The 14,465-nt window shown below is 30.7% G+C and overlaps 1 protein-coding gene and 1 long non-coding RNA gene across 2 annotated transcripts; one reads left to right on the top strand and one right to left on the bottom strand.

Moving 5' to 3' along the window:
• Positions 1-21: 21 nt before the first annotated feature.
• LOC143080464 (antithrombin-III-like) lies at positions 22-1,563 on the bottom strand. The gene has a single exon (XM_076256319.1). The coding sequence runs from the start codon at positions 1,398-1,400 to the stop codon at positions 249-251; it is 1,152 nt and encodes a 383-aa protein (XP_076112434.1). The 5' UTR covers positions 1,401-1,563; the 3' UTR covers positions 22-248.
• A 2,839-nt stretch (positions 1,564-4,402) lies between these two features.
• On the top strand, positions 4,403-13,934 carry LOC143080463 (uncharacterized). Its single transcript, XR_012979719.1, has 3 exons — positions 4,403-4,643; positions 12,774-12,862; positions 13,651-13,934. It is a non-coding gene; the product is annotated as an uncharacterized LOC143080463 (long non-coding RNA).
• Positions 13,935-14,465: the final 531 nt, after the last annotated feature.

The raw sequence follows: 14,465 nt of genomic DNA, 5'->3' as shown, positions 1-14,465 counted from the left end.
AAATTAGAATAAACTCAAAAATAGACATGCATCTTTAATAACGGTACAAACAAGGTACCGGAAGAAAACCATTAACCATATCTCTCATGTTAGCTGATTTGAATAACTAAATACGTCCTTATTTTTAAATTAATGTGAGGCTTTTAAAAAAAGCTTTAATACCAAATTTATACAGTGAATGTTTGATCTGCAAATGAATTTAATAATGTACCATTAATTAGAAAATATTCATTTTGTCTTGCTGCTAATTATCCAGCGTTGACTTGTGGATGAAATCGACCAATGAACAAAATGAGACCAGATTTGACATCTCTTACGTAGAACAAAAATGGTCTATTGGCTGTAAATTCTAAGCCTCCACCACTTCTGAAACCTATTCCAAAGACTGTGCCAGCTGCTCCCTCCACTCCTGCTTCGTTCAAGTTAAAGACGGCTTTATGAACAGCAACCTTGACGAATAAATTGGGTGTTCTCTCAACAATAAGATTCGTGAAGTTAGCCTTCAAGTCGTCAAAAATTTCTGTAACTCCAAGTTTTGGTAATTCTACTCTTAGATCAAACTCAGACTGTAATTTAAACTTAGGAATGGTGATACTACTAATTTTTCTTTCAAATCCAGAGGAAATCGTTTTAAGGAATTTTGGTGTAATTTTAGTTTCAATATTCTGGAGTCCTACTTTTTCATCTGGTAAAATGAAGACCATATCGAAATTTCCTCCCCTGAATGGTAACGCTATCGCGGAGAAGTCTCGTCCTTTAAAAGATGGAACAGCTGCTCGTGTGTTCATCATGTCAACTTCAATTGTTTTTTTGAAAGGGAGGTAAAACTTTCCTTTTCTTGTTTTTTTCGGTGAAAATTGGTTCTCCCATGTTGCTTTAAAATATATGGCATTTATAATGAACATTACCATATTTGAATCTATCCATTTCTCCTTGATCAGATCCTTTATTTTGCCGTTTGTCTGTTTTGACACCCATCTATTCATTATCAGTGAAGATGCCTTGGGTGTTGTAAAATCTTTTAAACTGATATCAGCTCCAAAGTATTGTTTTGCTTTTTCTCGGACATTCTGCAGTACTGTGAATTGCTTATTTACAAAAAGCCTATTTGCACTAGCCAAACTTACATTTACACCAGCTTGATGAATTATGTAGCTATTAAGTGACTTGTGATATCTCAACTTTTCCTCCTCTGAAAATATACTATTTTGAAAAAGAGCAGATGAAATTTGTTGTTTTGATCGTCCGCTTGCTCCGACCATCAGCAGTAGAAACGCCGCTGTGATACTATACGGTGACATACATAAACTCTCTTGCTTGTTTAATCCTTGATACAAAGATGTCGAAAATTCAATTACACTTTGTTGATAGTCAATAGGAATATCTACTAACGAAGCCATTATTTCAGTCCCGTGTAGATGTGGTATGATACTGAAATATCAGAATGCAGACACAGTTATATTACATATATACATTAAATGCAAATTGTATGTAAATAGAATAAGCTTCCAACAAAATAATACAAGATTTTTACTGAAATGCGCAATCTAGATTAACATTTTTTACTTATAGATAGTTTATAAAAAAATTGTTGTATATATGTTTTATAAAACGCAGTAAATGTCATGTTCGTTGTCGTCAGTCGAGGACATTATGCGGTTTACCGATTTGTTTGTCCATTTGAATCGTGACAAATATTCTGGTTATTATCCTGGTCATTTGTCAAATTTAATATTTATAATTATAACGTACGCAAATGCAGTTTTAGTGATTTGTACGGAAGCGTATTAGGGACATAGAAAAAATAAAATTGGCAGTGAACTTTATTTCAAAGTCGAAATTTTGACATTTCAAATCTTAAAATTTCGACTTTAACTTGAATTTTTGATTTCTTTTAAACTCAAAATTTTTCCTCAGTATTTATAAGTTTGCGATTACCACATTCACAGTCATTTATATCAATAGAAAATCTTGTTCGTGCCGAAGAATAAATAAAATTTGTTTCAAGTTTAAATACATAAATATCAAGTCTGGACTTCAGATATGTGTATCAAGACAACTCCGTTATTCCGACACACATATATTACGATATACTTTTATTCAACAGTCTAATATATAAAGACAAGGGTTAATAGTTGAGTTATAAGAATGCAAACTTGTAGAGAATGTTCCAGAAAAAAGAACCAACATTTCAAAATTCCAAAACTAGAAAACTGAGCAGCTCATTGGTCGTCCTGAATATGCATGGCAGTTTTTGGCTACTTGATTTACCATTGTTTAAACAAGGCAAAGTCAGTGACTTGCTATTGGGAAACCAAACAGGCCTTTGAAACTGTGATGCTAAATGTCCTCAAATCTGACGATCATATGACCGTGTCGTGGTAACTAAAACATGAAATATGGGAAAACATTTTTTTTCTGTCAACATGCATGTTCTTTCCGAATGAAACTCTTCAATATTAAATGTTAATCCTTATTTAAATTTAAGAACAAAACCAATTTCTATATATAAATTGCCAAAATGTGTGGATGACGCTTTAATAACTTGCGTCCATGTCTACTCCTTCTAAAATTATAATAACTGTGTTTGAATACTAACATCAAAGTTTTAAAAGTACTTAGAAAAAGGTCAAAATTTCGAGATTTCAATAGTCAAATTTTAACTTTAAAATAAAAATTTCGAGATTTTAAAAGATGAAATTTTGAGTTCAAAGTCGAAATATCGAGTTTACAAAAGTCGAAATTTTGAGTTTAAAAAAAGTAGAAATTTTGTGTTTAAAATGAGTCAAAATTTCGAGTTTTAGAAAAGTCGAAATTTTGAGTTTTAAAAAAGTAGAAATTTTGAGTTTAAGATAATATATTTTAACATACACAAAACTTTCACGGTATATATTAACAGAAGCACTGATCATTGAAAATAATAAAATCTACGGAAACATCAATGCGACGGTCACAAAAAGTCATCTTCTGAAAAATAGCAAATAAAATGTGTTACAGGCATCCATTTCTTATAAAGTAAATAGTAGGCCGTTGATTAATGTCAAATTATTCTAAATATTTCAAGAAATAAAATAAAACATATGATATTCGATTATTAAGAATGTTCTAACACATTTTTCTATCATGGTTCAATATGGATTTACAATTTAATTTGTAAAAAAAGGGTACGTATACCGAATAAACACAGAATGGAAACTTTTGTTTCGATCATACTTAAACGTAGTTGAACAAAATATCAGAATAGGTACAATTTGGGTACCCTTAGGTTATATAAATCCAGGTGGTTCTCAAACGCATTTGCAATTCATATTTATGATTTAACACTTACCAATCTTAACATTCACTACAAACCATTAAAGTCTGAAATGGCCTATATCTGTACTCGACTGTACTGATTTTTACTTGACATTACTCGACCCCAGTCTGAACCATACTTGACTGTCCTGAATCGTACTTGGCCCTTATCTTTGCCGTTGAAAATAGTCTGAACTATTACTCGACCAGTCTGAAACAGTCTCAACCCATTCTCGACATGTACTCGACCTATTTTTTTCAGTCTAAACCATACTTAACCAAAGGTCTGAACAATACTCGACCAGTCTGAACCATACTAGACCAAAAAACCTCTACTTTTTTAACTGTTAAAATAATTTTTTTTTTAACTGACATATATAACAACAGCCAACAAAATTTATAAAAGATTTTAACCTTATAAAAGAAATATATCTCTGATTATATTTAGGATAAAAAATATATCATATATAACTTATATCAAAAAGGCATAAAATTAAATAAAAAATTAAATTGTTTTTCTGATTAGTGGTGAAATATAAAGTATAACCTCTGCTTGGGGCAAACTCATAAATAAGATCATACCTGGTCAGAGGTATTAAATTCTAAATAACATTGATTCAAAATTACAACATTCTGTTTAAATTAAATAACAAGGCCTTTCGAATATTCATGTATGTACTAGATAAGTAATACACGAATTTAAGAAAATAGGGCTTTCTTTTTACCTGTAAAACACACATGTACTGAAGTAATTAGAACATATTAAAGTGCTTTATGTATGCCATGTTAATTTGACAAAAAATACTTAAATTAATTGAAAAATTTTTTACTGTTACTTTGGAATACATTTCCTTTTTTAAAAATGTTATCAAGGATTGCAATGGAAATTCTTCTTTTTTTTTAAACACTCTAATTGATTCTTTATTGCACATATTGCTGTTTAACAATTAAACTTGGTGTACAGCATTTCATCAAGTTTCCCTGTTAAATTACCACTGAATACCCCGGGATGATATTCAGTAAAATTAACTAATAAATTACATTGGTTTAATTAACACATTAAACTATTATTATAGTTGTTACAAATAGTCTTTGCTACTTCACAAAAAGTATTTTCAGATATATTCATAAAAAATATCTACACAATATTTTTTTTTACGGAAATTGATCATTCATCCGGAATGACTTTTGGGGTTCTTTTATTATCTAATCAGAAACGAATTGCGGTCAAGTGACCTCACACGACTTTTCTGTTCCTCGTGTTTGGACAATATTTTTTGAAGTGTTTCGAGAATTTGGATTATTAATTTCGATATGGTTTTGAAAGCTTGGAGTAATATTGCGAAAAGGTAAGTTGGAGTGTAAATATATTTTTCATAGTTGCACTTTCAATCTTTATTAAATTTGTTATTGATTTGACCCAGATAAGTACCGTGTCGTGACCTTTATCTGCCAAAGTTTGTAAACAATGTACACAAATTTAACGTACAAGTGTTGAAGTACCTATATACTTATATATTGACAAAGACACACACACCTACATACTTATATATTGACCAAGACACACACACACCTACATACACATGCATACTAATATATCTGAATTACCCACATTAACATTCATATTAATAGTTATTGTACAAACAAACTTCTGCACATACAGTCATACTTGTTCAGTGTTACATGATACATTTTACACACAAATTTTTTTCCATAACTTTCACACATACTCATACCATAGGCATAGCACTTACAGATAATTACTTGCATAGTACATTTATAATAAATTAAAGGAAAAAAAAACACATACAATCACACAATCTAGATCTATAGCATCTGTTTTTTTTACTATACATGTAGCTTAAGTTAACTATAAGGTGACTTCATTATTATTCTTCAAAATGTTCAACACTTTTGCTAATAAACTGCTGATCTCTATATTGGTCCTACTATATAGTTCTACAGTATTTTCTACCTCATATTCAAAAATTCTTAATGTGTCTACTGGTTTTTTTATTAGAAACATAATGTGTTTTATAGACTGAAAAGAACATTAAGCTAAGCAGATGATTTAGTGCATAGTATGCATCGTCATGAATTTTGTATCCTATAACCAACGAATGAAGACTTATTACATGTTCACCTATGAAGACTTTTTGAAGTAAAACTTTCATTGATTTCCAGAATGTTTTATGATATGAACATGTAATGAAAAAATGATTATAATTATCTATTTCATTGCAATATGAACATAAGTTGTTTAGTGAAATTTTCAACTGATAAAGCAGCACCTCATTTGGCAAAATATAGTGCATTGGTTTCCACCTAAACATTTTTATTTTATTATCTTTAAGATATTCAAAATTAAATTTAATTGAGTCTTTAAATTCATTTATTAGTCCCCCTTTGCTTAAGACTCTTTCCCATTTCAAAAATCCTACTGGTATTTCTGTTTTTGACACACTTAATACTAATTTGTATATGTTTTTAGCATTAATAGTTAGAACATCATTACAATCTCTTAGTCTAGTTTTTGTTCGGTTGATATGGACATTTGTTTTGAATGATTCTTCTGATTTTGATTTGTCTGTCCATTGCTTTGGTAAAGATTTTTTTAGTTTTGAGTATTCAGAAATCCAATTCCTTTTATTTCCTAATTTTGAAGTAATCAATTCTTCTGATATATTTCCTCTTTATCTATTATGTCATTTATATATAGTATGTTACTATCAATCCAGTTATCAAAGAACAAACATTTTCCTTGAAATTTTATGAATTTATTTCCCCATATAACTTGTTTTCTGATTTCTAAATAATTATCGATTTGATCGTGATGATTGTTTTCACAATTATTTACATTTATCCATGTTTTTATCATCTCTTGATAGAAAGTTGGTGTACTGTTCCATATGTTTTTATCTAGCAATTTTGTGTTATTTATATTCATCAAGAAGGTTTTTTCCGAATTTTTTAAGGTACAGTTTTGATAATACAGACCAATTCGTATTTTCTGATTCTAATATTTTTATAATCCATTTTAAATGTATAGATTTTATATAGGATTCTACATCAATCATTTTTAACCCCCCTTCTGCAAAGTTTTTTGTTATTGTTGACCTTTTTATTTTATCTCTTCCTCCATTCCAAATGAATTTATATAAGATTTTATTTATATTTTGTAGATTTTCTTTAGTAATGATACTGTTAGTAGCAATGTAGGTTATATTTGGTAACAGAAGAGCTTTAACTACTTATATTTTTCCAAGTAGTGTTAACTTTCTTTTTGCCCATCTTTCTACAAGTTTCGTTAATTTGTCTAACACTTTTTCAATATTTAATGTTTGACACTCTTTCTTGTCATACCCAAAATATATTCCAAGGCTTTTGATTGGTTTGTCGGTCCAATTTATATTTTCATATTTATCTTTTGAACTTTTAGTCTTCCTAACCATACCCCTTCCGTTTTATTTCTATTAAGCTTAAGTCCTGAAAAACTTCCAAATGTTTCAATTATACTGAGAGCTAAACTTTTTTCTTTCCTTGACTGAAGAAAAAGTGTTGTATCGTCAGCTAATTGACATATTTTAAAATTACAAGATTTTCCATCTAATGTAATTTTTATACCTTTAAAATCTTTATTACTTCTAAGTCTTATTGCCATTAATTCTACTGTAATAACAAAAAGTAACGTTGAGATCGGACACCCTTGTCGTATTCCTCGATATATTTTGAACGGACCTGAGACCCACCCATTATTTAAGATACATCCCTTTATGTCGTTATACATAGTTTCCACCCATCTGATAAAGGTACTTTTAAAGCCAAACCGTTTCAGTGTTTCCGTCATGAAAGTCCATTCTAGTGAGTCAAAAGCTTTACTAAAATCTAAGAAAAGGATTGCTCCTTCTATATTAAATTTCTCAGAATAATCTATTATATCTTGAATTTGTCTGATGTTAAAACCAATATATCTATTTTTAACATATCCTGTTTGATCTAAACTAATAATAGAAGGTAGAACTTTTTTAAGTCTTTGAACTAACACATAAGCTAATAGTTTAGTATCAATATTCAATAAAGTTATGGGACGATAATTATCTAATGAAAGAGGATCATTCTTTTTAAAAATTTGTGAAATTGCACCTTTCTTTTGTGAGTTTGTAAGTTCTTTTTTTTTTCATAATTATAATTAAATACTTTGACAACTATATTTTTTAAGCACGTCCAAAATTGCCTATAAAATTCCACTGTCAGCCCATCAAGACCTGGGGATTTATTAAGCTTCATTTTAAAAATTGCATCAGTGCATTCAATTTCTGTTACTTCCCCTTCACATTGATTACTATCTGAATCTTTAAGCGTTTTTGTTAATTTTGTTTCATTAATATATGTTTTAACTTCATTATCACAAGGATTAGTTGACTCATAAAGTTTTTTGTAATATTTCACTTGTAGATTTAGAATTTTATCTTGATCAGTTGTTGCGAGCCCATTTTCATCATATAGTTCAGTTGAAATCTTTTTTGTTTGACGACTTTTTTCTAGTCCCAAGAAGTATGCATTATTTTTTCCCCTTCTTCAAACCATTTTACCCTTGATCTTATTTTTTGTCCTTTAATTTTGTCTTTATATAAACTCTCTAGATCATTTTCCACATTCTCGATTTCTTTTTGTAATATATGATTTACATCTGTACCATTATTTGCTTTATTATTGAGATCATTTAGCTGTTTTCTAGAATATTTATTTGATTTTCTTTAATTTGGCTTTTCTTTTACAATAGTCTAAACTTGCATCTCTTATCTCTATTTTCAAATTGTCCCATAGTATCCCTAAATCATCACAGTTAGTTGATTCATTTTCATATTTATTTATTAATTTGTTTATTTCATTTACATAGTCAACATTATTTAAAACACTTGAGTTTAATTTCCAGTAGCCACGCCCCTTATTTCCTCTTTCAGTATTATTTTTTAAGGATACTGCATTATGGTCAGTTAGTTTCTGCACTATAGGTCTAATATCGCAGCTTTTACAATTTTTCGAAATCAGAAAGTAATCAATTCTGGTGGCATCTGATTTATCTTTTCTACACCAAGTAAATTGCCTTAGATTTTTATTTCTACTTCTCCAAATGTCTATTAATCTACACGATTTTATAAGCCCTTTTAAACCTGAAACTGGTTTATCAAATTTTTTGGAGGATTTAGTTTTATTTTTTGTATCAATTAATGACCAGATGTCGTTAAAATCTCCCGCAAGAATTGTTTGACCTAATCCATATTTATTTATATATGATTTAGCTGTTTTGAAAAAAAAACTATTTCTCTCTCTTGATCTATTTGGAGCATAGATATTTACTAGCGTATAAATATTGTAACGTTCCGGAGTTTTCTTGTCAGGATATGCACCCGTAGTTACTTTTGTGGGCCTCTGGTGAAGGAAGTAATAATAAAGATCATAATGAAAGTTCATAAATTGAATTATTTCTACTTAAACAATACATCAAATACAGTGGTTTATGAAACAAAATACGTTAATAAGCTAATAAGCAATACGGCAAGATGCGTTCATTACACCACGTTTAATAAAACAATTGCTCGGAGCAAGAAGATTTACTTGGTGCACGGCATTCAAATACTCAGCGTACTCGGTGCGGCAAATCTACTTGGTGCACTGCATCTAAAAACTCTCACCAAGCAACTTTACTTAATGCTGCAAATCTACTTGGTGCACTGCATTATCACAAGTGCTCTTACTTGGTGCAGCAAATTCTAGAGAGACTGCTAACTGCATGGAGGTTTTGGAGAGAAGCTCAACGTAGGAACATGCGTTCCGTATTTTATACTACGTGTGACGTAATACACAAGTTCTTCATAAACAAGAACACGTAACGTTACATTTGGCGCGTTATACTGAAACTAAGTATAAACAAATACAAAAAGAAAAATTACACATATAAATAAAATAGATATATAGATTTAAAGAAGTCAGTATATAATACAAGGTCAAAGTCAGCTATTTCTTCTGTAAAATACGAATCCGAACTCAACAACGGACATCTGCGTATATATCAAGTGAGGAACGGAGAACACAGTAAAACTATCAGCTTTCTAATCACCGGGGCGTAACACTACCCCCTACCTTATAGAAAAAGGATTTGTCCTCAAATATGAGAGTATGTATGTCATGCAGATGTCATTTCATAATGTAATATAGAATAAACACAAAAAGTCTCACTTCGTAAGTCTCATGCATGGTGTAAGATAAAACAATAATGTTGAGTAAGAAACACTTCATATAGAAATAGAAATATAACAATCCATCATTCAGATATTCACTCTTCAGACCGTCTTCCCCTTCCTGTGCATCGTCTTCTGTAAAATGTTTAATATGATTCGATAACATATATCCCTCTTGTGGTTAGATAAAAAGTTCTTTGTTGATATCAAAGTTCAATAAAATGTTAAAGCTGTACAAGTATCTTTAGTGATATTCATTACATGGTTGACTCGCCGTTTCAGGTCTAGTTAAAATCAGTTTATATGTACAATTATTGTTATGGTTTGCACATAAACAAAATATATACTTAAATCCAGTCGCTGATATCACAATTTGGTATCCAAATAAACAACAGTATTCCACAGACAATAGACCAGTCACAGGACTATACTGAAAAATCACCAATACTCCACTGAAATCTTTTTTTACAGGACGTACGGGTAACACCCTTAAAGTATATAAGTCTTCCACAGACATTCTTTCGTCACAGGAACCGACTTCAAAAACAACATTAGCAACAGCATTCCACATACAATATACCAGTCACAGGACTATACTGCTCCTAAAATATATGGTATATCACAGATACTCGATCACAGAAAATACACATACACAATCACCGGTACTCCACAGATATTCATCACAGGACGTACAAGTAAAACCCTTAAAATACATAAGTCTTCCACAGACATTTCCGTCACAGGATAACTTACAAAATACAACAGCAAACCATTCTACTAATTCATGATAACATGAATATATCAGCGACAAAAATTACTAACAAACCATTCATTGACTTTTATTTACTCCATGTAACTTACATCCGATACAATAGCATACAATTTGTCTGGTTCCATGGTCTCATTGTTTTACTCATGGAGCTTGACTTATGCTATTATTTACGCATCGGTTATACTTACAGAGACATTTAACTATTTCTGCGTGTATTATTATTGTGTAGTAGTAGTTTGGACCACTACTAGTTCTTGCAAGTTTAACTACGACGGCATTAGATCAACGACAGGAAGACAACAACAACTAAATTGAACAATTCAGCGAGCTTTTGTTTCTACTTGTCAGCACATTTCTGCATCACATTCAATAATAAATATTTTAAACAGTTTAAAACATAATAAATAAAACAAATTAAACGAAAACAATATTTATAGAATTAGTCTCTATAAGGACAAGCTTTTCTGACATGTCCCTTTTCACCACAGCGAAAGCATTTATTCTTTGACTCAACAGACATACCAGCGACAGCATTATTTAAGCTATGATACCTTATTCTATCTGCTTAGTTAAAAGTATCAAATCTAATAGCTAAAATTTCAGCTTCATTTATATTTTTAGGCCTTGCTTTTCTTATTCTAAGACGCATTTCAGGGTCATGTAATGCATCTATAAACCTGTCCAAAGCCAGTATATCTGTTACAGAAGAAGGGGCACCAGGATAAGCACAGCGAGTCATTTTTTTAATATCTTGACTGAGGACAGATAGAGATTCATTATCTTTTCTTACTCTGGTCTGTAACTGAGCTCTGAATATCTCAGACCTATGAACTGAACCAAATCTATTATGAAGGGCATCAACTAGGCTATCAAAATCTCGCCTTTTAAACTCGTTTAATTCATTTAAAATGGCTCTAGCACCACCTTTCAAACTGCTAGCTAGACATAGTGACATTGTATTATAACCCCAACCATTAACTTCAGCTAAAATTTGAAATTGACTGAGATATTCTTCTATATCATCAGTACCATCATAAGGTTGTGGTTTCATATCAACTGTGTGTTTTTGTGCAACACCAGCATGATAACTTGGACGAGATTGCCTACCCCTTGTGTTTTGACTATTATTGTAATTTTGATAACTACATGTTTCAGATTTTGAAGGTACTGCATGTGTTTTTATGATATCAGCTTCTGGAACAATAATTTTTGATCTTTCAGATTGAATTTGATCAGATTTAGACTTTTGTTTATTAAACTCTTTTCTTAAATTAAATATTTCTTCTTTCGACTGTGTGATTTGATTTTGAAATCTGTCTCCCAACATAGAAAGATTTGCTGCATTTTGTTGTGTCACCATATAAAATGTATCACTGATTTGATTTGTGAGTGATTCAAATATGTCTCCTACTGCAGGTGAAATAGCTGGTAAACTATTAGATAGATTGTATGCTTGAATTGATTCATAAGAACTCTGCGAATTTGTTCTCTCTGCATGATGTGTAATATTCTCCACTGTATCTTCACTAGCAATTGATGATCTATCAGTTGGATTAAATTGTATTATATCAGACTGCAAGGAATCATCCATTTTAAAATGATTTTATTTTTCAAACTTCACCAGATAATTTTTTTTATAGTTAAAAATCTAAAATCCCACTTCTGACACCAATGTAATGTTCCGGGGTTTACTTGGTACACGGCATTCAAATACTCAGCGTACTCGGTGCAGCAAATCTACTTGGTGCACTGCATCTAAAAACTCTCACCAAGCAACTTTACTTAATGCTGCAAATCTACTTGGTGCACTGCATTATCACAAGTGCTCTTACTTGGTGCAGCAAATTCTAGAGAGACTGCTAACTGCATGGAGGTTTTGGAGAGAAGCTCAACTTAGGAACATGCGTTCCGTATTTTATACTACGTGTGACGTAATACACAAGTTCTTCATAAACAAGAACACGTAACGTTACATTTGGCGCGTTATACTGAAACTAAGTATAAACAAATACAAAAAGAAAAATTACACATATAAATAAAATAGATATATAGATTTAAAGAAGTCAGTATATAATACAAGGTCAAAGTCAGCTATTTCTTCTGTAAAATACGAATCCGAACTCAACAACGGACATCTGCGTATATCAAGTGAGGAACGGAGAACACAGTAAAAATATCAGCTTTCAAATCACCGGGGTGTAACAATATTTTCATTAATTTCAATATTAATCAAAATAAATCTACCATCAGAGTCTTTGTTCTCATCGTTAATTTTAAAATTTATTCTTTCTTTTATCCATATTGCTACTCCGCGTGCATTACTTGTACCATCACTTCTGAAAATATTTTTACCAAGTTCTTTATACAAAGTATCTTTCATTTGTTTAGTAAAATGAGTTTCCTGTATAAAATTATATCACATTTTTGTTGATTTGCCCAACTTACTATTTTATTTATCTTTTCAGGTTGCTGTAGGCCATTAGCATTGACCGTACAAATATGCAGATAGTTTTTCATGGTGATTTATAGTTGGATATTTTAAATTTCATACATGGTGAGTTATCTTTCTTAGCATTAATAATGAACCATTTAGGATTTGTTTTCTTTGTTATTTTGTTATTTCTTTTGACTGACTTAAAAGTAAATTCTTTTAGTCTTGTTTCTGTACAAGCTGACTTATTTATAGGGCAGTTTACATCCTGATATAGCATTTGTTTTACCTGAGAAATACCGTTATACGCCTCACTGATTGCGATTGGTTTTTCAGATCGTCGGTATTTAAAAGATGAATTTGGGTCTGTGTTTGTTTTTCCCCAAGTAATACCGGTTTGTTTACTATCTTCTCTATGTTTATAGTCGGTGTATTCCTGATTAATATTTTTAACATTTTATTTTCTCGTACAGTAAAATGTATTATGTTATCGATCTTTTTCATAATTAGTATTGATAACCTATTCTCATGATGATTATATTCGTCAAGTAAATGGTGTTTGTTTTGCAATAGATTTAGACTTTCATTGTCCAGGTATGCTTGCTCTCTACTTTTAGTTTTGTACGTATACTATATTTTGACCTCAACGTTAAATTATTTATAGAATTCTGGTCAAGGTTATTTCATCCGCTTTTGATGGAGACTTTTTAAGATTGATAAATATGTTTTCTCGATCAGGATATTTAGTAGCAGATGTTAAATACTTTAATTTAATATTATAGTAACATGACATAAATTTTATCATCGACATAACTAGATTCTCTAGTACACAACACAATTTCTTTGCCATTTTATTACATACACATACATTAATGTACTTTTTGTTTTTATTTGTTTTTTTTCTTTTTCAGGATAAAACTTTCATAAACATGATAAAGAACAGACCATTTATGATCTCCATTATTGGTATTGATTAGACTATCTGGCAGTCTGCATATTTTAAGTGGACAACCTTTATCAGCTGTGTCACATAACAACAAACATTTTGAGACGTATCTCGAATCATATATACAGTTAAAAATAAATGGAATCAGTGCTATACATACTGTTTTGTGAAAAATATGATTGATACAATGCATTTTTTTTTTTTTTTTTTTTTTTTTTATAATTTAAAATAAAAAGAGTTCTAGTCCTATATTTTGTATTTTGATTAACAGATGTTAAATTAACGTCTCTTTTTTTGGCTTCTTAGCAGCCTCATCTCGTGTTGAGTCGTGCAGATTCTCTGTTGGGGTTACTGGAGATTCTTCAATGTTCTTTGTTTTTGACTGTTTAGGTGTGCTATTTATATTGTCACTAGTATCATGACTCGGTTTTGTTGTCAAATACCTCGAGATACCTGGTCTTCTGTCAACACTTTTAAGAATTTTGGGTTTTTCCTTTTGCTGATGGGAATTGTCTTTTCCAGCGGACTTACTTTCATGAGTACCAAGGTTCAAATGTGAATGTTCCGTGTCACTCTCTGACCTACTTCTACACTTGGTATTCAGGAGAGGTTTTGTCGAGCTTTTGGAATCGACATCACTATCCTGAAATGAGTCATCGTTCTCTTCAGTTTGTTCATTGGTCTGTACATCATTTTCACTTGCATGGAAAATGTCTGGATTGTAGACACCCTCATGGAAATTCTATTATAATGTTTATATTAAATTCTTGGTTTAATAAA

This window comes from Mytilus galloprovincialis, chromosome 6, assembly GCF_965363235.1.
Source record: "Mytilus galloprovincialis chromosome 6, xbMytGall1.hap1.1, whole genome shotgun sequence".
Taxonomy (NCBI): domain Eukaryota; kingdom Metazoa; phylum Mollusca; class Bivalvia; order Mytilida; family Mytilidae; genus Mytilus; species Mytilus galloprovincialis.
The sequence above is the reverse complement of the archived record's forward strand: the minus strand, read 5'-3'. Positions and strand labels throughout refer to the sequence as shown.

Excerpts from the sequence above, each read along its gene's own strand:
- LOC143080464 (XM_076256319.1), bottom strand. The coding sequence starts at position 1,400 with ATGGCTTCGTTAGTAGATATTCCTATTGACTATCAACAAAGTGTAATT.